At 39.7% G+C, this 25,990-nt stretch overlaps 1 protein-coding gene across 1 annotated transcript in view; it reads left to right on the top strand.

The window, feature by feature from the left end:
* Window positions 1-25,990, top strand: part of agpat5 (1-acylglycerol-3-phosphate O-acyltransferase 5 (lysophosphatidic acid acyltransferase, epsilon)) — a 147,573-nt gene that overhangs the window by 22,631 nt on the left and 98,952 nt on the right. The window contains exons 2-4 of the mRNA XM_059982040.1: window positions 5,507-5,576; window positions 9,686-9,801; window positions 23,966-24,055. Coding sequence (XP_059838023.1) covers window positions 5,507-5,576; window positions 9,686-9,801; window positions 23,966-24,055 — 276 coding nt within the window. The remainder of the gene's footprint in view (window positions 1-5,506; window positions 5,577-9,685; window positions 9,802-23,965; window positions 24,056-25,990) is intronic.

Here is a 25,990-nt window from a genome sequence, read left to right as displayed (position 1 = left end):
AAGACATTAAGTCTGTTGTCTGGGGTTGGGTGAATAGATAAGCACTAGGATAAATGGAGATGGGAACCAGAGGCCCTTGGAATGACAGCGGTGGAGGGGGTTGTCCAGAGACTCCATGGGAAGTTTGGATGATTGACCTGTTGCTGTAGACGTCTGATATTGCAGCATCTGTAGTTAATGGTCTATTGTAGTAATGTTGTCTTTATAGTGCAAGCTCTGGTCTTGCCCTTTACTAGTCTGAAAGAAATGTTAGAAACAGTCAATGAAATCAACAAATATGAAGCAAAAGAGGTGGAAAGTGACTCAAGATGTTTAACAGGAACTTCTGTATTCTGTTTTGTAAAAATTACAGAAAAGCCAAATGGTGGTTGGGTAATACGTACTCTGGGGGATAACAGCATGGTACAATGGATGGGAAGTTGCGTTTTCATTTGACAGTGTAGTGCTATATCTCTAAATAAGATATATAAATTAAAACTTGCAGCAGTTTGGACAAATGCCAGTGCCGAATGATACATTCTCAGAGCAGATCTGTGTGTCCTGTGATGAAGGTTGGTTTATTTTTGAGTTTTACAGCAGATCTAGCAAATTTTGACATCTTGAAGTATGCGCATTGACCTGATGGAAATAAGCTTTTGTTTAAATATAAGAAAAAAATCTAACTTGGTGGGAAAATTATTTACGAATTGTTTAAAATTAAAAATGTTTTGTTTTGTTTGATATTCTTAGCTGCTTGGATGGCTTGACAAATCTAATCCTATTTTAGATTATAGGCGAATGTGGGCACATACCTACAGCATAGTTTGCATGTCATATTTGTCTTCCTCCAAATAATCTCTTGCGATATCCTGTTTGTGCGCAACATTGTTTATTTTTGTTCTCAAAACATGATTAGAGCCAATTTCCCCTTCCGTGCTGTGCCTACTTGTTATAGATTCTGAGGATGTTTAAATAAAGCATTAAAAAGTATTGTCATGCCCAGAGAGGCCAAAAGCCTTGTTAAACTTCACATTACATTCAGTAAACGTAACGTGGTTGGTGCATGAGCATTCTGGACTCTGCAGTTTTCTCCTACTCTATTATTAAAATCTCAGTGTTAATAATTGATACAGTATGTTACACTCTTTTCCTTGGAATTTTCAGTTTAGGGGATGGAGTGCAACTCAATGTTTACTGATAACACAGAAATTTGTTTGGAAGTTACTTAGTTGTGTCCTTCCAAAGTACAGCCCTAAATAGAAATATACACACAGTGGCCACTTCATGTACCTAATAAAGTGGCCACAGAGTGTATCTTCATGGTCTTGTGCTGCTGGAGCCGATTCACTTCAAGGATTGACATGTGCATTCAGATGCTCTTCTGCATATCACTGCTGTAACACGTGATTATTTAATTTACTGCCGCCTTACTGTCAGTTTGAACCACTCTGACCATTCTTGTCTAACCTTTCATTAACAAGTTGTATTTACTCACTGAACTACAAATTTACTGGCTAATTTGTTGTTCACGCATTTTTTTGGTAAATCTCTAGAGACATCCAGGAGATCAGTTGCTGAGATAAGCAAACTACCTTATCTGGCACTAATGATTATTCTACGGTCAGAGTAGATCTAATTTCTTCCCCATTCTGATAATTTGAACAACTGAGCCTCTTGACCATGTCTGTGCGCTTTAAAAAAAAATTGAGTTGCTGCCATATTGTAGGCTGATTAGATATTGGCATTAATGAGCTGGTGTACCTAATAAAGTAGCCACTGAGTGTAAATATGAGTGCAATAGAAGTAGTTACAGACCCTTCAGGGCAGTTGTGTGTATAAAAATTACAACAAAGTAGATTCCTTGAGTCCTTTTTAAATCTGATTGGTGTTTTTTCACGTTTTGTTTTGTGCAAAACATATATGTTTTCAAATGTAAGTACTTAACAGCTGAGGTTCTGTAGTTATTTGGGATTTAGAATTCCACACTTGAAGATTTTTTTTGCCACCTCAATTTGAAATGATCAAATGCTTATCTTGAAGTGCCTCTCCATGGTCATGGCATAAGAATGGTCAAGTAATGTCTCATTAGCTGAAAGTGATTTAAATGTAAAACATGTTTGAAACCTGTTTTGAGGTGCTTCTAATATCCTGCCATGAATGAAGCCACTGGGTATGCACAATCAAATGTGATCATCCTCTGCATACTCTCTTCCAGAGGTGATGGAACAGGGGAGTTGAGAAGATCACACAGGAACTTTGGAGAGGATTGTTTGGGTGGGTGGATGTCAACCATGAGGCGTACGGTTGCTGGACTCATAATATGGTGGGTGGGAGTGTGAGACAATGGGCAGATGGTTTGATTGGGGGCGGTTGTCAGAAAGTGGTGGAAAGTGTTTTGAATACTTTTAGGACGTGACCATTAGGAAGTGTAGCTGATGAAGACAAAACACTACAAGTGGTGGAATCTGATGCAAACAGGCTTTTTACACCAAGGTTAGGTGAGACTAGAGTTAGAAGTTGTAGGTTTAGTGTGAAAGGTGAAATATTTCTTTGGTGGGTGGGGGGAATCTTCCACACTAAGAGGGAGCTGCCAGCGGAAGTCCTGGATGCAAGTTTGATTGCAACATTTTCAGAGAATGTACATAAATACATGGATGGGAGGGTTATGGAAGGCTATGGTCTGGGTGTAGGTTGATGGACTGGGCAGAATAATAGTTTGACATGGACAAGATGGTCAATGACTCAAGTAAAAGAAAAAAAATGCTGGCGGAACTCCGAGGAATTTTCCTCCACAGATGTTGCTCCTGCAGCTTGATTTGCTCATAAATGAGACTCTTGAGGAAAGGTGGAGTTCTTTATTAAACCAGAGTAATCTCAGACTCTTCTTCACCTTTGTGTTTGCTCCTCCTGCACACAGACAGGGCAAAGGACAACTTTTGCCTGTGTTTTTCTGCTACCACCTGAAACTACCTCTTAAAGAATAATGATGTACCTTGTTTTTTCCAAAGCAAATGCCAAGTTGACACCAACACAGTTAAGTGTGGAAATTTTCAGAACCTGGAATGATGATTTGTTAGTTTCTCACATTTCTAAGGATTTTAAAATCTCGACTGTCTTTTTAATGTAGATTTCAGGAAATTAAGGTTTGATATCCAATGCGTTTTAAATCCATAATTGCTGCTTAATTCAGATTTTTAGATTGTTAATGTTCAGAACTGCTGAAGCTGTTCGAGAATTTGAGTATTTGTTTTATTGTCATCATGAAATATCCCATCCAGCCTGCTCATGATTGGACTGTTTGTCCCACTTTCATCAGGGAGGAGGCTACATCGCATCTATGTCAGGGCCATCAGCCTCAAAAACTTCCCTAAGCAGTAAGGCTGATAAATATCTTCACCCACAAACCCACCCCTCAACACCACAACCACCACTACTTTATCATTTCCTGTTAAGTCACCTTTTGTACAGACGCTCCTGCACTTAAATCAATCTATCTATATAGCTATTGTATGTATTTATATTTATTGGGCTGTTGTTATTATTTTGTTTTTCTTATTGGTTTTTGTGCAGCATCAGATCCAAAGTAACAGTTATTCCATTCTACTTTACACTTGTGTTCTGGAAATGGCTTTAAAAAATCTTGAATATTTAAGGTGCATTTTGAATATCGCAAGTTTTATTTTTAATGTATTTGACATTGAGTTTATGTGAAGTCAGGTGTATATTTTGGACAGGAACATGCATTTGGTTTGATATAGAACCATAGAACACTGCAGCACAGAAACAGGCCTTTTGGCCATTCTTGGCTGTGCCGAACCATTTTTCTGCCTAGTCCCACTGACCTGAACCTGGCCCATGTCCCTCCATGCACCTCTCATCCATGTACCTGTCCAAGTTTTTCTTAGATGTTAAAAGTGAGCCAGCATTTACCACTTCATCTGGCAGCTCATTCCACACTCCCACCACTCTCTGTGTGAAGAAGCCCCCCCTTTAAACTTCTCCCCCTACACCCTTAACCCATGTCCTCTGTTTTTGTTTTCTCCCCTAGCCTCAGTGGAAAAAGCCTGCTTGCATTCACTCTATCTATACCCATCATAATTTTATATACCTCTATCAAATCTCCCCTCATCCTTCTACGCTCCAGGGAATAAAGTCCTAACCTATTCAAACTTTCTCTGTAACTCGGTTTCTCAAGTCCCGGCAACATCAATATCCTTCCTGTAATTCGGTGACCAAAACTGCCTACAATACTCCAGATTTGGCCTCACCAATGCTTTAAACAACCTCACCATAACATTCCAACTGTTATACTCGATACTTTGACTTATAAAGGCCAATGTACCAAAGGTTGTCTTTACTACCCTATCTATATGTGACACCACTTTTAGGGAATTCTGTATCTGTATTCCCAGATCCCTCTGTTCTACTGCACTCCTCAGTGCCCTACTATTTACCTTGTATGTTCTACCTTGGTTTTTCCTTCCAAAGTGCAATACCTCACACTTGTCTGTATTAAACTCCATCTGCCATTTTTCAGCCCATTTTTCCAGCTGGCCCAAATCCCTCTGTAAGCTTTGAAAACCTTCCTCACTGTTCACTACACCTCCAGTCTTTGTATCATCAGCAAATTTGCTGATCCAATTTACCATATTATCATCCAGATCATTGATATCGATGACAAATAACAATGGACCCAGCACTGATCCCTGTGGCACACCACTAGTCACAGGATATTTGGAGCTTATCTTAACCATCTTAAAGTTAACACAGGCAGGATGCTCAATCTTGTTTGGAAGACTGATTTGGTTGGCAGTTAAATGCTTTGAAATGACATGAATGTTTGGGGAGTTTCAAAAATTTTATGTTCTTGATGTTTGATGTTGAGTTCCAAAATGTTTGCTGAGCCGTTTATTACTTTAAGTTCAAACAGAATTATGCCTTTTCGTTAACTTTCATCTGCATTCCTGGCCTTGGGACATCACAGTAAAATATGTGACCATGCTGAATTCCTTGGAAGCATAGTAGGAATGAGTTTACAATGCATTATCCAACTGTAATGTGCTGCCTTCACACATCATAAATTTGTTGGTCAGTTTTGAAATTTAATTAAAATTCCAAGACCTATGACACCATTGATGATGCTAGATGGACTTTTTTTGAATTGATGACTTTTAAAGCATTCTTCCAAGCTGCATTTTATCTTGTGGAGAGAATCTTGTTTCAAAACTTGATAAGTAATACCAAGCAGGTCAGAAAATATCTGAAAAGAAATGCAGCATTTCAGCTTAATGGTGTTTCTCCCAAACAATAAAGATACTCTTAGTTGGAGAGAGGGGAATGGTAATGTTGAGAATAGTAGAGAAAGGGTGAGAAATGAGGTGACAAGGAAAAATGTACAAAAATGGACAGCAATGGGGACATGCTCTGTTTTTAAATGCTGAAAAAACTAATTGTTTTTGTGGTGAACTCTTCAATTGGATATCCTCTTGCAATGTAGATTCATACTTTCCATATCTTGTTTTTGCAGATTATTATATATGGAACCCTGCCAAGCAAAAAGGAGAATGTGATATACTTGTCTAATCATCAGTGCACAGGTGTGTGTCACCTTGGCTTTGTATTCTCTTGTCAGTTATTAAGTCCTTAAATTGTGTGTTCTGATTCTTAAATGGTATTTATTCTTGTGTATTTTGAATACCCTTTTGAATTCTTCCAACAACAAATTACCATGTTGAATCTTATTTTATTGGTCACTCCTAGATTTCGGTCTTTCATTTGTAACATGTCAGCAATTATTCAAAGTTCTTTTGTTTTTGGAGATCTGGAAGGTACAGATTCTTTTTTTGAGTGGAACAAGGCAATGTTGGCAAACCTGTTTTAAATTAATGTGTTGCAAGTCGATAATCAATTTGAACTCATGGTAACATACTTAATCTGTTGCTGCATCTCAAATTTGTGTCCATCTTTGATCCCTTCAATTAGGTTTCCATCTCTGCCACAGTTCCAGAAGGTTCTGATTAACATCCTGCTGGCATTGCGGGTGTTCTGTCCCTCATTGCTGCAGCTTCTCATGTGGTTAACTTCATCATCCTACAGCAGGAAATTTCCATTGTCACCCACCTGATACTGTTCTATTCAGTTTTAAGTGTGTAATCAACATGCATGCAACAGCACTTCTGGTATTTAGTTCAAGTTTTTTGTCAATTGACTACATATATGAAACCAAAAGAAATAACATTCCTCTGGGCTGCAATGTACCCAGAAAATGTATATCAAACAAAGTAGATAAAATACAATATTATCAGTACTAAGTTATTAAAATATAAACAGTACAATAAACAGCTTGCTGTCCTATTGACGAGACTTTTGTGGTGGCAGGGTATTTATTTGTCTCACAGCTTGAGGGGAGAAGCTGTTACCCAGTCTGATGGTCCTAGTCTTGCTGCTTTTGTACCTCTTTCCTTATGGTAGTGGGTCAAAGAGATTGTAAGATGGGTGGTAGGGATCCTCAATAGTGCTTTAGGCCCTTGTACAACACAATGTCACAAATGGGAGAGACCCTGGTGATCCCATCAGCGGTTTTTATTGTGCTTTGAAGGATGTTGTAGCTTCTATACCACTAAGTGATGCAGCCATACAGGACATTCTTGATAGTCCTGCAGAAAGTTGTGTTATGAATGTGCCACAGCTCTGAGGGGCTGAAGGGTACAAAGTCGCCCCCTCCTTTTTGAGAATCGCAAGATCGCTATTAATTCGGGTCTGGGACCCAGGAAGTGAGAGAGAGACACGCAGAATCCACAAGGTTTGGAATGTGTCCTGGCCTCAGCGAAACAAAGCCACTGATAACGGCCATTGTCTCTTGGCGACGGAATTGTGTATTGAGTACTGTACTATTCTTTGAAGTCCCTTGGGACAACCAGAGTGGGCTGGTTGAGGGATTGCATCATCCCAACCTGACTGATATCTGAGACCCCGTGAGTCAGGATAAAAGAGGGTCTGGGGAACAACCCCTTTAGACGCACCAGGAGAAATGCTAGAAATCCCGTGACAGCGTTTACTAGCGACAGCCAGTGGGGGCTCGTGTGCGTCCTTCCCTTGCCTGGGATTGGCGGGCTCGCCACGGAAGAACGGCTTTAGCTAAAGGAGAGGCCACAAGTGAACGGCCACGACAACGAGACTCCAACGGATCGAAATCATAAAAGGAAAATCGGCAAGTTTTTCTCCCAAATCCCTCTCTCTCTCCAACCATTGCAAACCCAGCAGTCCCAAAAGGCTGCAACCTGCATGAACTGAGCGAACTTTATATTTCCATCGGACAATACATTATCCCCTAGACAACGATAGAGCTTATTTCTTATTGATTATTATTATACCCGCACTTTTAGATTTAGTATTGATGAAGTATATTATCTGTATATTTGCATTGATATCATTTTTGTGTATTTTTACTAATAAATACTGTTAAAATAGTACCATCACACTTCAACGGACCTCTCTATCTTTGCTGGTAAGTGACCCAGTTATGGGGTTCATAACAGTTGTTAGAATTGGGATAAGGAGTCTTCAATCCCTCAAAGTGCTATCCTGCCTTGACTAATTGGGTAGTGTTTTGGTCCAGGTTAGATTGTAATGTGCACACCAAGGAACTTTGTGATGTCCTCTCATTACAGCAAAGCAATTGATGTGCAATGGATGGTGGTCGGCCTGCACTTTTCTGAAGTTCACAATCATCTCTTTGTCTTATTGATGTTGAGACTTGGGTTGTTCTCACACTATTTGATGAGCCTCTCTCCCTCTTCTCCGTATGCCAACTCTTCATTATATTAGATGAGGCCAACCACTGTTGTATTATCATCGAACTTGATGATCTGTTTGAGCTGGATCTGGCAATGCAATTGTGAAACAGCAGTGTAGGCAGCAGCAAGCTAAGCACACAGCCCGGGGGCGGGGGGGGGGGTGGGGGGCAACAGTGCTCAGTGCGATGGAGCTTGAGATGTTGCAATAAACTTGGACTGACTGGGATCCTTCTGTCAAGAAAACCAAGATCCAGTTACAGAATCCAAGCAAGGACAGTTTACCCACAATCTTTGAGGATAATCACATTTAGTCGTGGATGAACAGTAACTGAAATGGAACGGGGGAAATATAAAGGAGCAACACACACAAAATGCTGGAGGAACTCAGCAGTCCAGGCAGCATCTATGGGGAAAAAAGTACAGTCAACATTTCAGGCCGAGAGCCTTTGGCAGGAACCTGTGCCTGAAATGTCGACTGTACTGTTTTCCATTGTTGCTGCCTGGCCTGCTGAGTTCCTCCAGCATTGTATGTGTGTTGCTTGCATTTCTAGCACCTGCAGATTTTCTCTTACTTGAAATACAAAGAAGGTTGAAATTGGAATTCTTGGTGATGGAACAAATGTGTGATCTAAAGCTCATCTGATGACAGTTGTCTTTGGACAGTTGCCAGGGCGATGGTGAAAGCCAAGGTATAATAGTGACTGTGGTCTTCCCAATATTTTAATCGATGGAAGTTTCTGCTCGTGGACTGGAGACGTTGAAATTATGAAGTAGAGCTGTGTGCTTCTTCTTCTACGTAGGGTTCTTTTTCTCTGATACAAGGTTTGTAGCAGAGTGAGAGAAGTGGATGAGCAAAAATCCAGGCTTACCCTGTTTGATGCTTTTGTTGTTTTCTAATATTTGTGTTGTAAAGGAATTCTGTATCAAATCCGATTTTCAGGGAATCTCATTAGTTTTTGAATAGTGGAGATTGAAGATGCTATACATGATAAACGGAAACCAAACAAAGTAACCAGAAGTGGCTTTTTATTAAGTCAGGGAAGCAAAAAAAGCAAATTGATTACTTGAGGAAATTATGAACAAAGGAGCAAGAGCAATGAGCTGGCATCACCATTTGGTGAGGTTATGGATCTTGATAGTACTGTGTGCTAATGTATAGAACATAGAACACTGTAGCACAGTACAGGCCCTTGTGCCCAACAAAGTCAAGCATATATGTCACAGTATACTTCCTTGCGGTTTTTGTTTTGACCTTTTACCTTACTCCAAAATCAACCTAACTCTTCCCTCCATTTTTCTTTCATTCATATCCCTAATGTATCTACCCCTACCACCACCACATCAGTGTGTTCCATGCTCTCATTACTCTCTTAAAGAAAAAAAACCTACTGTACCTCTGACATGTTCTTTTCTTCCCCCGCCCCCATACTTTCCTTTAATAATCTTAAGTTTATGCCCCCTTGTACTCACCATTTCAACCCTGGGAAAATGTATACGCTTCATTTTGCTGTGTTATGTTTAATAGTCCTGACATCAGATTGAGTCCAAATACTCTGAAATAGCATTCTCATTTGCTTTAATCATTAAGCAAGGGATGGTTTTTATTTTGTGTGTGGAAAGCAGGGATTTTTTCAGAGAGTTACTTTGATAAATGTCATGATACATGGTCTTGTGGATTCCATCTTAAAATTGGCAAGAAGTTATTTCCTAATTCCTGGGTGGTTCGGTTCTTCAGAAGTATGGTTATGTACTTATTCATTGAAAATTTTGCAGAGTGCATATGTTTGACTATTTCACTTGATAAGCTACTTTTTGAATGGTAAATATTTTTGTTTAGTTTTCTGCTGTTTGTATTATTGAACATAATGCACCAGGAATATATATGAACAATATATTTTCTTCCCATTCAGTTGACTGGATCATTGCAGACATGTTGGCAATCAGACAAAATGCACTAGGCCATGTGCGTTACGTCCTGAAGGATGGACTGAAGTGGCTTCCGTTGTATGGATGGTACTTCTCTCAGGTATGGTGCCTCCTCTAAGCACAGCGCTAGATTGAACTGAATTTGCCTGGACTCTTTGAATTTTGTGTTTTATATTCTGTATTTTTACTTTCTGTTTTCTATTTGTGCTATATTTTTATTGCACGTTGGAGGGGGGGAGTTGCGGTTTAATGTTTTTCTTTGAACGGTTTCCATGGTTTTCTTTGTTTCAATGCTGTGTGTGGGAAGATGAATCTTAAGGTTGTATACTGCAAAAGTATTTGAATCTTTGAAACATAGTGTGGGAAACATGATAAGCAACTTCATTTCAAAGGGTAATATAATCTTTTTTTCCCCTCAGGCATTTTGTGGTTGGCCAGTTTCTGTAGTGTTAAGATATTTTGAAAAAAATTGTTGTGAATTAGATATCAGCTTCAGTACCAACCACATTCTTCATGCATAATTCTTTGAAACCAAAAATAGAGATCTCTAAGAAGATGAGGTTTATTTGTCACATGTACATCGAAGCACACAGCAAACTATGTTGTTTGCGTCAGATCAAACCAGTGAGTATGCTGGGCTACTTGCTAGCATTGCCACACTTCTCGTCCCAATGTAGTATGCCCACAACTCATTAATGGTGTGTCTTTGGAATGTGGGAAGAAACCAGAGCACCCATAGGAAACCCATGTAGTCATGGGGAGAATGTACAAACTCCTCATAGATTGTGGTGGGATTTGAACCCTGGTCTTACAGTTGGTGCTGTAATAGTATTATACTAATTGATAGGCTTCAGTGCGATGCTGCTATTAGCCAGTTATTATTTTGTTTCCCATGCGCGTCGATCATAGTTTACGAATGGCTTCAGCAGCCTTTTTCACCTTGTTCCATATGTTATTAAATTTGCCTCCTCAATGTTCCCTCTGTTATTTTTTTACATCTATACGGATCAACCATCTTCAGCTGCTTCATCAATGACCTTCCTTCCATCATAAGTTCAGAAGTAGGGATGTTCGCAGATGACTGCACAATGCACCATTAGTGACTTCTGAGATAGTGAAGCAGTTCATACCCACCATGCAGCAGGACCTGGACAATATACAGGCTTGGGCTGACAAGTGGCAAGTAAATTTTGAGCCACGCAAGTGCCAGGCAATTAGAGAGTGCCAACAAGAGAGACTCTAACCATCGTCCCTTGACATTCAGTGGCATCACTGTCACTGAATCTCCTATTATCGGCATCCCGGGGGTTACTATTGACAGGAAACTGAACTGGTCTAGCCATACATAATAGAGCAAGCAGAAATCTAGGAATCCTGTGGTGCGTAACTCACTTCATGACTCTCCAAAGCATGTCAACCATCTACAAAGCTCAGGTCAGGAGTGTAATGGAATACTCACCACTTGCTTGGATGAGTGCAGCTCCATCAATACTCAAGATGCTTGACACCATCCAGTACATGGTAGCCCACTTGATTGGTACCCCTTCAACTAGCGTCCAATCCCTCCACCATCGACAAACAGTTGCAGCAGTGTGTACTATCTACAAGATGCACTGCACAACACACCAAAGTTCCTCAGGCAGCACCTTCCAGACCCATGACCACTGCTATCAAGAAGGATGAGAACAGCAGATACCTGGGAACACCGCCATTTGGAAATCCTCGTCCAAGTCACTCTCCATTTGGACTTGGAAACATATTGCTGTTCCTTCCTTGTTGCTGGGTCAAAATCATGGAATTCCCTCCAGAACAGCGCTGTGGGTATACCTACACCTCAGGACTACAGCGGTTCAAGAAGGCAGCTCATCATCACCTTCTCAAGGGCAACTAGGGATGGGAGATAAATGCTGGCTTAGCTGGTGACTCCCACATTCTGTAAATGAATAAATAAGTTAAAAAAACATTGCTCTCTGAGTAGAATATGTTTACAGTCTGAAGCTGTCGGCATTTTAAATGTTTTTAATATACATACCATGAATATTTAAAATGAAAATTGAAATATCACGTACTTTTTATTTATTAATTGAAGGATATAATGAAATATAGTAGAAAAAAATAACTTTTGTAAACTTTTTCTTGTCTGTCTGTATTTAAATCCATTGTCTATAAACTGTGTCCAGATTAATTTCACATCCAGATGAAAAATGTTTTAGTACTCATTAGATCTTCCAAATGTTCCACTTCCAGTCTGTTTCTGGATTTGCACTTGATTAAATTCGTACGACTGAATCGATATTCACAGACAGCATTAAAAGCACGATGAAATGTTCCAACAATGTTAAAAGGAATTGACAGTTCTTCAAGTTCTTTATTTCAGAGTACGTAATTTCAACAGTAATATCTTGATGTCGGTGAATGTCTTTATTGAACCAGTCTTAATTTTCTCAGAAACAGCGCATTTCAAGTCGCAATATTGCTATGACGCTTGAGGCATTGTAATTTGTACTAGTAGCTGAGTTTTTTTTCGTCAGTCGTATTAACATTTTCTTTTCCAAATTCAAAATTGGTTATGTTTGCATTAGCAACAGGATCAAAAGCTTGCTGTTCTCTAAGCTCATCATCAGGAAAACTACTTTCCAAGTGATTACACACATGCTGAATCAACTAATAGGCACAGTATCAACATCAGAACTTATAGGCACAAGTAGATCTTTTACTTTGTCCCTCCAACGAATGGTATTATCAAGATACTGTGACCATAACTTGCATACCATAGTGCTTCAATTTTACTTAAATAGCTTTTCTGACAGTTTACAAAGGGATGTCAGATTTTCTAAAACATTAATGCTACTTGATATTGTGGATTAGTCTAAATCACAATTAACACAGATTTCAAAATTATATGAGCATAATTTCAAATATAGACATTATATAACAGAAACTTCCAGCTGCGCAGCAACAAAAGCTATGGAAGTAACACCTGCACAGCTTAGAGACAACAGTGCTTCTCACCCACTACAAATGTTTTTATTTTATTCTCTTCCCTTTGCATCTTAAAGCTTTCATCTTGCTATACAGTTCTGATGAAAAGTTGAGCTGAATTTCTAATTGTTTTTTCACAGATGCTTCAGACAGGTAAAATATTACTAGCACTTTCAGTTGCTAGAGATTTGCAACATCTGCAGTTCCTTTATTTCTGATATTTAAAGTGGTCATCGCTTATCACATTATTAAATTATGGCAGCACCTTGCTGGTTTCAGAGATTAAAATCACAGATTTGTTGCCAACAATAATAATGGTTATATATTTGATAAATGTTGCAAAGGCTGAGGTTAAAATACGGAATGACGGATTCAAATCAGGTTGAGTGTGGGCAATTTAATTAAATGTAATTGATTCTACAATGTGAAATAGAAAAGCAGTTCACATGAACATGGTATCACTTGATCGTCAGAGAAATCCTCAAATCACTAATTTTCAGATTAGTTTATTTCTATTTTTGTTGGCATCCATCATCAAGCACCCTGCCACCCAAGCCATGCAGTCTTCTCACTGCTGCCATCAGGAAGAACCACAAGATTCAGGAATAGTTATTGCCCCTCAACTATCAGGCTCTTGAACCAGTGGGATAACTTTTCTCAACCTAGAACTTCCCACAATCAATGAACTCACTTTCAAGGACTCTTCACCTCATGTTCTTGTTATTAATTTTGTTTTTTCTTTGTGTTTGCACATTGGTGTTTGTCCATCCTTTTGGGTGCAGTCTTTCATTAATTCTATTACAATTCTTTACGTTTACTGAGTATGCCCAAAAAAAGATGAATCTGAGGGTTGTACTTCATATGGTACTTTGGTAATGAATTTACTTTGAGTTTTGAACAATATACTAATGTGAGAGAAATATGCCTTCCTCGCTTGCTTTGATTTGTTTATGATTAGACCATATGATTGGCTATTAGCTGTCCTCTGAAGTAGCATTAAAACCACTCACTCCAACAGCTTAGATGTGCAGTAAGTGCTGACATGTCTGCTATTCATACATCATGTGAAAGAAAATGCCATAGTAGTAATTACAAAGCATTCCCTGAATCTTGGTCACCCTCTGATGTCCATTGGCCTACCTAGAAGTCTTTCTGCTGCTGACTTCTGCCTTGGGCCACAAAGTTTCAATGGATTTTGTTTGCTTTCAAAAGGATTACTCAGAAGCTGGTGGCTGGGATCAGAGATTCAGAAAGTGAGCAACATAAAAGAAAAAGAGACTGAATCGTTACTATGTGAATTTCACTGAAGGAGTAATGTAACTGGCCTACAGGCTGCCCCAGGTTAAACCGGAGGCTGGGTAATAATCTGTAGTTGCCCAGTTAACTTTTGCAATCACAAAGGTACCAAGTAACTTTCAAACTCTGTGCTTGTTCTGTGGAAGAGTAATCCAGCTAGCCTCACTTGCAACCTCCTTCCCATTCTTAAACTCTTCACTTTATTTTCCTCTGAAGTAGTTAATAGTTCCTTTGAATGTGTTAATTGAAACTTAGAGATTTTAAAGATTAGTTTTTTTGTCGCAGGTGCATTAAAACATATAGTGAGATGCCCCATTTGAGTCAATTGTGCTGGGCAGCCTCTAAAGGCCAATTTATACTTCTGTGTCGAATCTACGCCATATGTACGGCGTAGCCACGTACCCTACGCAGTAGCCTGATGCGCACCTTCCCAAAAATGTAACTACGTGTCATGGCGACACAGACCGCAGCAACTTTGATAGGTCCACTTGGTAGCATCGCGTTTCCTCCTACGCATTTCTGGTTGCTTCTTTTCCATGTTGGAGACGATGAACCAAATCATCAGATCTACCTGCTGACATCTGAAAATATTTGAAATGCATTTCCTTGTCCATGTCTCTCAGTGGCCGGACAAGCACGGAAAATTCACCCTTCTTCTGCCTCAATCCGTTCAATGGTTGTACACACCGTCTCCTCCGACATCTTCTCTCTTTTCTGTGTTGCAGTAATTTCAATAGAAGTAACTTGTTCAACATTTATTAGCTCCAACTCCAACATGATGCACTCAGTTTCAGTTGCCATTGTTTGAAGTACACAAAGAAACTCAACACAGTGGCATAGAAACCCCACTGCCAACTAACGTTTTGTTGGTGAATTACAGAGCAACGCAGACACACCAATGCATAAGTATAAGTGCTCACAATGGTGTAGGCCACTTTTGTAGGCTACAGCATAGAGCCTACGCAGAAGTATAAATCAGCCAGAGTCACCACATTTCCAGTGCCAACATGCCATGCCCACAACTAACTACGGACTATGGGAGGGAACTGGAGCACCCGGAGAAAACCCATGTGGCCATGAGGAGAACGTACATGCTCCTTTCAGACGGGTTGGGATTTGAGCCTCAGTTGGTGATAATAGTGCTGTTATAGCAGGAACCAATTACTGCATTTTATAAATTTTTTCATGTCACTTAATTTCTTCATTTGAATATCACCTCTTATAAAACCATAAGGTATTAGAGGAAGTTAGGCCATTTGGCCCATTGAATCTGCTCCACCATTTTATCATGGCTGATCCAATTTTCCCCTCAGCCCCAATCTTATTCCTTCTCTCCCCCCCACCCCGTATCTTTCACGACCTGACCAATCAAGAATCTATCAACCTTTGCCTTAAATGTACATAAAGACGTGGCCTCTACAGCTGCCTATTGCAAAGAATTCCACAGATTCACCACTCTCTGGCTAAAGAAATTGCTCCTTATCTCCTTTATAAAAGGACTCGCCTCTTTCATGAGGCTGTGTCCTCATGGTCTTAGACTCTCCCACCAAAGGAAACATCATCTCCACATCCAGTCTATTAAGGCCTTTTACCATTTGATAGGTTTCAATGAGGTCACACCTTATTCTTCTAAATTCTCATGAATACAGGCCCAGAGCTGTTCATATGACAAGCCATTTACTCCTAGAATCATTTTCATGAACTTCCTTTGAACCTTCTCCAGTTTCAGCACATCCTTTCTAAAATAAGGGGCTCAAAACTGTTTGCAGTACTCAAGGTGGGGCCTCACCTGTGCTGTATAAAGTTTCAACTTTACATCCTTGCATTTATATTCTTGTCCTCTTGAGTAAATGTGAACATTGCATTTGCTTTTTCAACACTCAACCTGCAAATTAACCTTAAGGGAGACCTTATGCAGGATTCCCAAGTTCTTTTGCATCTCAGTTTTTTTGTATTTTCTCTCCATTTAGAAAATAGTCAACCCTTTAATTTTTTCTCCCAAGGTGCATGACCATACACTCCCCAACACTGTATTCCATCTGCCACTTCTTTGCCCATTCTCCTAATCTAAGCCCTTCTTTAGCCTCTGCTTCCTCAAAACTACCTGCCCCTCCAGCTTTCTTCATATCATCTGCAAACTTTGCAACAAAGGCATCAATTCCATCATCCAAATCATTGAGTATAATATAAAAAGAATAGGTCTGATCACAGACCCCTGTGGAACACCACTAGTCACCAGCAGCTAATTAGAAAAGTCTCCCTTTATTCCCACTTGCCAATCTGCCACTGTGTTAGCCATGCTAGAATCTTCCCTGTAATACCATGAGCTCATAGCTTGTTAAGCAGCTTCATATGGCACCTTGTCAAAGGCCTTCTGAAAATCCAAGTATACAACATCAATTGATTCTCCTTTGTCTATTCTGCTTGTTATTTGTTCAAAGCTTTGTCAGGCAAGCTTTTCCCTTGAAAGTCATGTTGATCATGACCTATTATCATGTGCCTCCAAGGACCCTGAGACTTCATCCTTAATAATAGACTCCAACCACCAAAGTCAGACTAATTAGCCTGTAGTTTCTTTTCTTCTGTAGATCTCCCTACTTGAAGAGTCTTCTAGAACCATTCCAGAATCTAGTGATTCTTGAAAGATCGCTGTGGTAGGACCAACCATGGTAGATCTTACACAGTGAAGGGTAGGGCACTTTTTCCAAAAGGGATTTGGGAATACAGGTCCATAATTCATTGGAAGTGATGTCACGGGTAGATAGGGTCCTAAAGAAAACTTTTGGCACATGGGCTTTCATAAATCAATGTATTGAGTACAGAAGATGGGATGCTATGTTGAAGTTGTATAAGTTGTTGGTGTGGCCTAATTTGGAGTATTGAGTGCAGTTTTGGTCACCTACTTAAGAGTGCAAGGATTTTGCTGGGTCTGGAGGACCTGGGTTATGAGGAAAGATTGAATAGGTTAGGACTTTGTTTTTTAGGACATGCAAGATTGAGATGGGTTTTGATAAAGATATACAAAATCATGAGGGGTATAGATAGTGGAAAAAGCCTGCTTGCATTTACCCTGAGTTTGGGTGGGACTACAACCTCAGGTCATCTGAGTTTGATTTCAATGCTTAAGAGAAGTTTGAATAGTTACATGGATATTCTGGATATGGAGGGCTATGGTCCTCGTGTGCAAGTCATTGAGAGCAGTCAGTTTAAATGGTTTTGGCATGGACTAATGGGGCTGAAAGGCCCGTTTTTGTGCTGTTCTTCTCTACGATGGGGAGAATGCACAAACCTCACAGTGAGTGCCGGAATTGAACTCCAAACTACAAATGCCCTGAGATGTAATAGTACCATGCTAATCGCTACATTATCGTTGTGCACAGCTCAGAGGAAATGGTGGTGTGTCCATTTTCTTCTGAAAGAATGAACTCAGAGGAATGCCATCTTCATTAGTATTTTTGCCATCAAGAAAATGCTAGACTGATATTGCAATCATTTCTCCGCTAATTGAATGTTTCATGACTTTCTCCACTGTGTAAGTGGAACTAACACATGACAATAATTGTTAAGTGCTTTCCAAGCTGGGCATCTCTGGTTGAGGTCAAGAAAAAAAAGACTATTTCAACCATATAAAAGCCTCATTCCAAACTGATTCATCTGGGGTGTTTTGCAGTGCCAAGGTTGAAAAGGATGCATTTCTGGAAAGGGGGAAAGCTCACTGCAAAGGATTCTTCCTTTTAGATAATGTGCTTGAGATGTCATTTAGTCATATGAAGCAAAATCTTTGTTTTAAGAGATGAGCACAAAACATAAGGCAGCAAGTAAGAGTACTGTTAGGTTGTTCCCATCCAAGTGAGAGAAACATGAGTGTAGACTGCTACTGATGATGGTTGGATTGACCACAGCTTTATCTGCTCTGCTCCCTCCATCAGCCTTGCACTGCACTTGTGGAGACGGCTTATACGTTGTTGCAAACAGTTAAATTTCCAAGGAACTTGTACAGATAACACCTCTTTCATATTACTCCTCATACAGCATTTCAGACAGACTGTCTAACAGCCTTGAAAGAATCGGAGCCACAGAGTGGTTGTAGTTCAAGATGCTATAATGTACATCATTATTAGCACCTACCTGAGTGACCAGGAGCTGATCAACTGCCACACAAGACTGAGGATCAATAGAAATAACTGATAGCGAGGCCTAGCAACTCACAAACTATGGTAACGGGTAGAACCTTCTGCATTGTTGAGACCATCTGCTGCCCACAATCAGATGGCCTGTCTGCTAGAATTAGCAGTACTGTAGAGAATAATCAGAATCAGAATCAGACTTTAATCGCCAAGTACCTGTGCACATACAAGGAATTTACTTCCAGCAGATGTTTGCTCATAACAATAATAATGATAAATATAAATGAAAATATAGATTATACATACAAGTAGTGCGATCCGAGTAATAGTTAGCCGACAGTCAACCGGCAGTTAACTGTTCAGCACAGTGACCGCAGTAGGGAAAAAACTTCTCCAGTGCCTATTAGTCTTAGTCTGGAGGGATCTGAAGCGCCTACCAGATGGAAGCAGTTCAAACAGTCTGTGCGCAGGATGGAAGGAGTCCTTTATGATGTTCCCCGCCCTCTTCTTCAACCTGGAAGAGTGCAGGTCCACAATAGAGGGCAGGGAGGCTCCAATGATGCGCTCGGCAGTCCTCACTGTGCGCTGTAGTCTGGTTCTATCCTGCTTGGTGGCGGCTCCAAACCACACAGTGATGGAGGTGCACAGGACAGACTCAATGACTGCAGTTTAGAACTGCAGCAGCAATTCCTGAGGCAGACCATATTTCCTCAAGAGCCGCAGGAAGTACATCCGCTGCTGGGCCTTCTTCAGGATGGAGCTGATGTTCTGCTCCCACTTCAGATCCTGAGAGATGGTGGTTCCCAGGAACCTGAAGTTCTCCACGGTGGACACAGGGCTGCCGAGGACTGTGAGGGGGGACATAACGGGGGGATGTCTCCTGAAATCCACTATAACAAAGGTCTCCACAAAATGTCCCATAACTTTTAGCTCAGAATACGTTCTCATGAGTTTGTGCCATATCCCTTTGATCTGCTCCTGCACCTTTTGCTGAACAACCTGATGGGCCAAATGCTGATTCTTCTATCTTTTTGTCTTTGATGCCTGTGAGGTGCGATTTCCATTAGTGAATGCAAGATCTTGACTTGTGTTCAGTAATGTACAAGGATATTCCAGACTTAACCTTAATTGTGGTCTAGAGGAAATTAGTCATGTTGTTATAATACCCTTCAAAAAATAATTAAGCTGAACCTTTTGTCTTTTTGCTAAGGTCAACTCTGGGGTGCTACTCACTTTGGTTGGGGCTACAATAGAGCCAACTGTATAACCATTTCTTGTGACAGTAACATCACTGTCCAAGCAAGTTATCTGCAGTAACTGAACATTATATGCAACCCTAGTCGCTTAATAACACATTGTGGAGGCTCCAAAGAAGGTGCTGATGAGGTTTACCAGGATGCTGCCCCAGTTAGAGGGAATGAGCTACAAGGACTGGTTGGACAAATTTGGATTGAAAGATTATTACTTATGCCTCAACATCCCAAAGATGAAGAAATATTCTAGAGGGAGGATGAGGCAACTGTGGCCGACAAAGGAAGTCAAGGACAGCAAAAGGGAAAGCATATAATATAGCAAAAATTAGTGGGAAGTTAGAGGATTGGGAAGCTTTTAACAACCAACAGAAGGCAACTAAAAAAGATGCAAGGAGAGAAAAGATGAAATACAAAGCTAAACCAGTCGATAATAGAAAACAAGATACCAAAAGTTTTTTCAGATATATAAAGAATAAGAGGTGAGCATGAATATTAGACCTCTGGAAATGACACTGGAGAGGTAGTAATGGAGGACAAAGAAATGGTAGACAATATGTATTTTCCATCATTCTTCACTGTGGAAGTATGCTAGAAATTCAAGAATGTTGTGGGGTAGAAATGAGTGTAGTTGATATTACTAACGAGAAGATACTTGGGAAGCTGAATGATTTGAAGTAGTTAATTCATCTGGACAGGTTGAAGGGGTTGGCTTTAGCTGTAATGGACTGGGCTGTTTCAATTACTTTTTGTAGGCTTTTCCATTCAAGGGCATTGGCATTTCCATATAAGTCCAAAATGCACCCAGTCTGTTCTCCACCACACATCTCGAGAAGTTTGTCAAAGTTTTAGATGACATATCAAATCTTTGCAAACTTTTAAGAAAGTAGAGGCACTCCAGGTTTTCTCTGTAACTGAATTTACTTGATGTGCCCAAGATGGATCCTCTGAAGTGATAACAGGGAGAAATTTAAGGTTGCTGACACTCTTCACCTCTGATTCCCTGATGAAGGCTTTGATTAGTCTGTACTTGGAGAATTGTGAGCAGTTTTGTGATCCTCATCTAAGAAAAGATGTGATGGCACTGGAGAAGGTCCAGATGAGCTTCATGAGAATAATTCCAGAAATTCAAGGGTTAATGTATGAGTTTCACTGCTCTGGGCTTAAACTTGCTGGAGTTTTGAAGAATGAAGTGGGATATCTTTGAAAGTCCATGATAGCATGGATGTAGGTAGGATGCTTCCTGTAGTGGGGGGGTGGGGGGTGAAATCTAGGACCAGCTTTAGAATAGAGGGAACATAACATAACATAAGAACATAACAGATAGGAGCAGGAGTAGGCCATTCGGCCCCTCAAGCCTGCTCCGCCATTCAACAAGATCATGGCTGATCCAATCTTAACTCTAGTTTTCACCAAATCCCACAAGGCAACAATGCCAACCAACAGGGCACCATGCCGCCCATTTTATTTTATTATTCATCCCGCCCAAACTCGTGTGATCACCCGGGGAAAAAAAAAGATTTGCCAATTGAGGAGAAAAAATCTGGAAAATTCCTCTCTGACCCATCGAAAACTGGTCCAGGAGATCACATGGCTGATCTAAACCTAGCCTCATGTCCACTTACCTGCTCGCTCACCGTATCCCCTAATGCCATTTTTATCCAGGAAAATGTCTATCTCAGTTTTGAATTTATTGAGTGTAGTTGCTTCCACAGCTCTCTGGGGCAGTAAATTCCACAGCCCCACTACCCTCTGAGTGAAGAAATTTTCCTCATCTCAGTCCTGGAACGGCATCCCCTTATTTTAAGATTATGCCCCCAAGTCCTAGTTTCACCCATCATTGGGAACATTCTCCCTGCATCCACCCGATCAAGCCCCTTCACAATCTTACATGTTTCAATAAGATCGCCTCTCATTCTTCGGAACTCCAATGAGTAGAGTCCCAATCTACTCAACCTCTCATCATACATCAACCCACCCATCCCCGGAATTAACCTAGTGAACCTTCTCTGCACTGCCTCTAGAGCCAGTATGTCCTTTCTTAAATATGGACACCAGAACTGCACGCAGTACTCCAGGTGTGGTCTCACCAATACCCGGTACAACTGCAGTAAGACCTCCCTGTTCTTATACTCCATCCCCCTAGCAATAAAAGCCAGCAGTCCATTGGCCTTCTTGACCACCTGCTGCAATTGCATACTAACTTTTTGTGTTTCCTGCACCAGGATCCCCAGATCCCTTTGCACAGAAGCACTTTCCAGTTTCTCTCCATTTAGATAATAACTTGCTCTATTATTTTTCCTGCCAAAGTGCAAGACCTCTCACTTGTCAGTATTATATTTCATCTGCCAAATGTCTGCCCAATCACTCAGCCTATCTATGTCCCCCCTGCAGGGTTTCAATGTCCTCCGCACTCATTACACTCCCTCCCATCTTTGTGTCATCAGCAAACTTTGATATGTTGCACTTAGTCCCTTTCTCCAAATCATTAATATAGATTGTAAAGAGTTGGGGTCCCAACACTGACCCCTGTGGAACACCACTAGTCACCAACTGCCAGTCTGAGAATAAACCATTTATCCCAACTCTTTGTTTTCTGTTAGAAAGCCAATACTCCACCCATGCCAGAATATTATCCCCAATCCCATGATTTTTTACTTTAAGTAATAATCTTTGGTGTGGTACCTTGTCAAATGCCTTTTGGAAGTCCAAATACACCACATCCACTGGTTCTCCTTTATCTACCCTATATGTTATGTCCTCAAAGAACTCCCAACAAATTTGTCAAACATGACTTCCCTTTTGTAAAGCCATGCTGACTTTGTCCTATTAAGCTATGTTTATCCAAATGCCCTGTTACTGTTTCCTTAATTATCGATTCCAACATTTTGCCAACCACAGATGTTAGGCTAACTGGCCTATAATTCCCAGCCTTTTGTCTCTTGCCCTTTTTAAATAAAGGAGTATATATAGTGTGTGTGTGTGTGTGTGTATGTATAGTGGAGTATATTTCAAGTGGGTGTCAGTAAGTTCAAGATTAGTCAAGATGTCAAAGGTTACCAGGAGAATGTGTTTGAGAAGATAATTTATCAGCCATGATAGAATGGCAGAGCAGACTCAATGAGCCAAGCGGCCTAACTTTGCTCCTGAATCTTGTGGTTTATCTTGTCTGGAGCATCAGAGTCTGAGGGAAGATCTGATGGCAGTTTATGAAATTACAAGAAACATTGAAAGGGTAGACAGTCAGAATATTTACCCTGGGTCAAAATTGCAGAGGATGTATATTTTAGGTGAGTTGGAATCAGCTAAAGAGAGATGAGTAGAGCAAGATCTTATTTAGACAGAGTGTGGTAAGTACTGGAGAAGGTTTCACAGGTGGTGGGGGTGCTGATATAGTGGTGATCAAGGGGCTTGTAAGTTAGCATGTGAATATGCAGGGATTGGGGAGAGCAGATGCAGTGAAAGAGGGTTGGGCCAGGTTAGGGAACTCCATGGGAAGCAGGGATAGGTACGAGGTGAGAGCAGGTGAGTATGCGAGGAGTGGCAGAGATACGGTGTTATGAAGGGTGGGCAGGGGTCTACACGGGGAGCGGGAAATCTACAGGGGGGAATTTAATGAAGAAACAGTTATGTTGGATATTATTGCCTGAAATGGGAAAACTGAGCTGAATGCTAATACTAAATACTTCATTATGTCGTGTGTAAAATTAAATTTTAGAGAAGACTGCTAGGGAATGAAAAAGAGATAGCTTTGTAAAAATGGCAGACTAGATTGCATATGGATAGTGGTGCTGATTTTAAATTTTGTTCACTAGAGTTTGCTTTTAATTAGAACCCTGCATTATATTTTCAGAAAATTTTATGAAAATGGCAAATAAGCATAAAACGTCAAACACTCTCTTCAAATACAGGTGGCACTGGGGTCTCAGATTTTGATGTGGCTTTAGTGGGGAAGAAACTTGACAACAAAAGCTTGCTCAGGCAATCAAGTTTCAGGCTGACATGCTTCATATTATGTCTCTTGATGCTCTTATTAACTATTGACAAAATACAAGCTTTGAATTGAAAACAATGCTCTGGTGCTCCAGTGAAAAGCCATATTTAGAAGTGGTTGGGGGGCTTTTTTAAAAAAAACTACTTTTTTAAAGGTCAGTGCGCTATCTGATTATTTGCATTAGTGAAATGCACCAAGACTTCAGTGCATTTCAGCAGCCAAAAGTTATGTTAATACAGTTTTAGGATTTTTTTAATGTGCTTGCCTGTATTCAAATTTAGTTTAGGATTTTTAACAGATGTATGAAGAATTATGAATTGGGACACGTATGCCAACAAGCAGTACAGCATTTGGACTTGTATGTCATTTAGACTGTTGTGCTTTTTCACTTTTGAAATTAGCCTAAGAATTACAAAGTAGAAAGTTGGCCCTGTACTAAAATGAGCAGAACTAATGAAGCTTATTCATGGATAGTTTTCTGTTTATGCTGTTACTATCAGCTGTCAATCATTTTATTGTCTGTTATGTTGCACTTCTAAAAATTCTATTATGAAACCCAATGAAGTTGTAGTGAAGAATATCTAAATATAATTTATTGTACATATTGTATTCTAGCACGGAGGAATATATGTCAAGCGAAGTGCCAAATTTAGTGAAGAGGCAATGACAAGTAAACTACACCAACAGATAAAGTCAGGTACTCCAGTAAGTATTTCAGTATTGTTTTAACTTGAATAAATATCACCAAAAATTTAAGCTTTCTAGTCATGTTTTTATAAGTGCAGCTGCATTTATCATTGCTGCTGGTTCTCTGTGACCTTTTCCTAATACTCCTCAATTTTGGAAGTTGAGATTTTTCTCATTTGGTTGCTAAGATTTTTGTTGTATTGAAGAATCTACTTTGTGTGGTAACTTAATACTCTCCAAGCAAGAACTCCACACCCAAAAGCCCAGAAGGGCTCCTGAGGATTGATGTTACTGTGAATTACTAAAGTAAATGAAGATATTTGCAGTACATTCAACACGTTAATAATTTAAGTAACTCTGAAGGAAGCTGCTTCCTTTTGACGTAGATTATATTATGGGCTAGTTATTTAAGGCTAGTTTCTAATACTTTGGTGTCCATGCCATATTAAAATTATTTTAATCCCAGATGAGATGTTGCAACATTACTAGGGGCGAGGGGAGTGTGAAAGGGAAATGGTTTACTGTAAAAGGATAGATCTTTAGAGTAGCAGAAGCTGAAGGGAGACATGTTTGAATTTTTATAAAATTGAGAGGCACATATAGAAAATTCAGAGGCTTTTAGATGAAAACATGGATATGCAGGGAATAAAGTGATTCGGAAGAATGGATTAGTTTAGTTTGGTGCAACATCTTGGGTATACACTGATAATGGGCTTTTTATTTAATTATTGTTTACATAATGAATTGGAGTTAAAATTTGAATTTTTATTTGTGTCTCTAAATAATTTGCTTCTTGAAATTTACTGGGAGACTAACTATTCAGTATGTGAATCATTTCAGTTTTAATTATTTCAGGATGTGTAACTTTTCAATGAATCATGTCCATTGTTAAATTTGTCTTAAGCTGCTTCCTGCAAGTTGATTATAATTTGATCTGGAAATAATACCCTCTACCAGGCACCTGCAGTTTGAATGAAAAGAACAAGCAAGTGTATATTATTCCTTAAGCAAGGGTCTGAAAGTATTATTTATTAATCCCTGAGCACACTTGTCAGATTGGCAAATTACACACTGGATACAAAATTGTGCAAAATGAGGCTGAATTTAGAAAGATAAATGAAGAAAAATGGAGTAAAAAGCTTTGGAAGATTGAATTCCCAAATGCCAATTAAAATCCAAAGGAAGAAGACCACAATTGTAATGTTTATTTTGAAGTGCTAGAAAGTACTGCAGTGGGCTTACTTTGTATTATCAGTACATTTACAGGAGATTGTGAGTTGCTGCTTTTGTGGAATTGATGTAGTAGAATGTTTCAAAATTTCAGTTGAATTTGCTAATCATGGTCAAGATGGTGTTACCGTTGCAATTTTTGGCGCATTATTGTGAATGCTGTGTACATCTGGGAGTCATGCTAAACTGTCATCTTCAATAATAATTCAAATGAAGTGCTAAACCAAAACTGATCATGCTCGTTTGCATGTTTTTTCATACTTTTTTCTTTTTAAAGAGGGCTATCTGTATTATGATTTTTCTCTTGTGCGTGCATTCATGCCTTAAAGGGTTAGATTGATCTTGGAGTATGTTAAAAGGTCAGCACAACATCATGAGCTGAAGGGCATGTACTTTGCTGTAATGTTGTATATTATAAAGGCACACATAGCGGGATGTCAGAGCTAAGTTTTTTTACAGCTAGTGGTGGGTGTGTGGATCATTCATTGTACAAGCTAAATTTAACACACTATTAATTTTTAAATGGATAAAACAAATCTATTGATGTTTTATTTTCAGCTTCATTTTTCCTGCCAGATGACATTTCCCACAGTTCTAGTGAAAGGTGGAACCATTGCAACATTTGAAAAAAATATATATATTTATATCTATTTTCATTTTCAAATGTTGCAATATGTATAATACACACATATGCACGTGCTTATCATACACTTTGGTAGAAAG

This window comes from Hypanus sabinus, chromosome 10, assembly GCF_030144855.1.
Source record: "Hypanus sabinus isolate sHypSab1 chromosome 10, sHypSab1.hap1, whole genome shotgun sequence".
In the NCBI taxonomy this organism is placed as follows: domain Eukaryota; kingdom Metazoa; phylum Chordata; class Chondrichthyes; order Myliobatiformes; family Dasyatidae; genus Hypanus; species Hypanus sabinus.
This window is presented reverse-complemented; position numbering and strand designations above follow the sequence as displayed.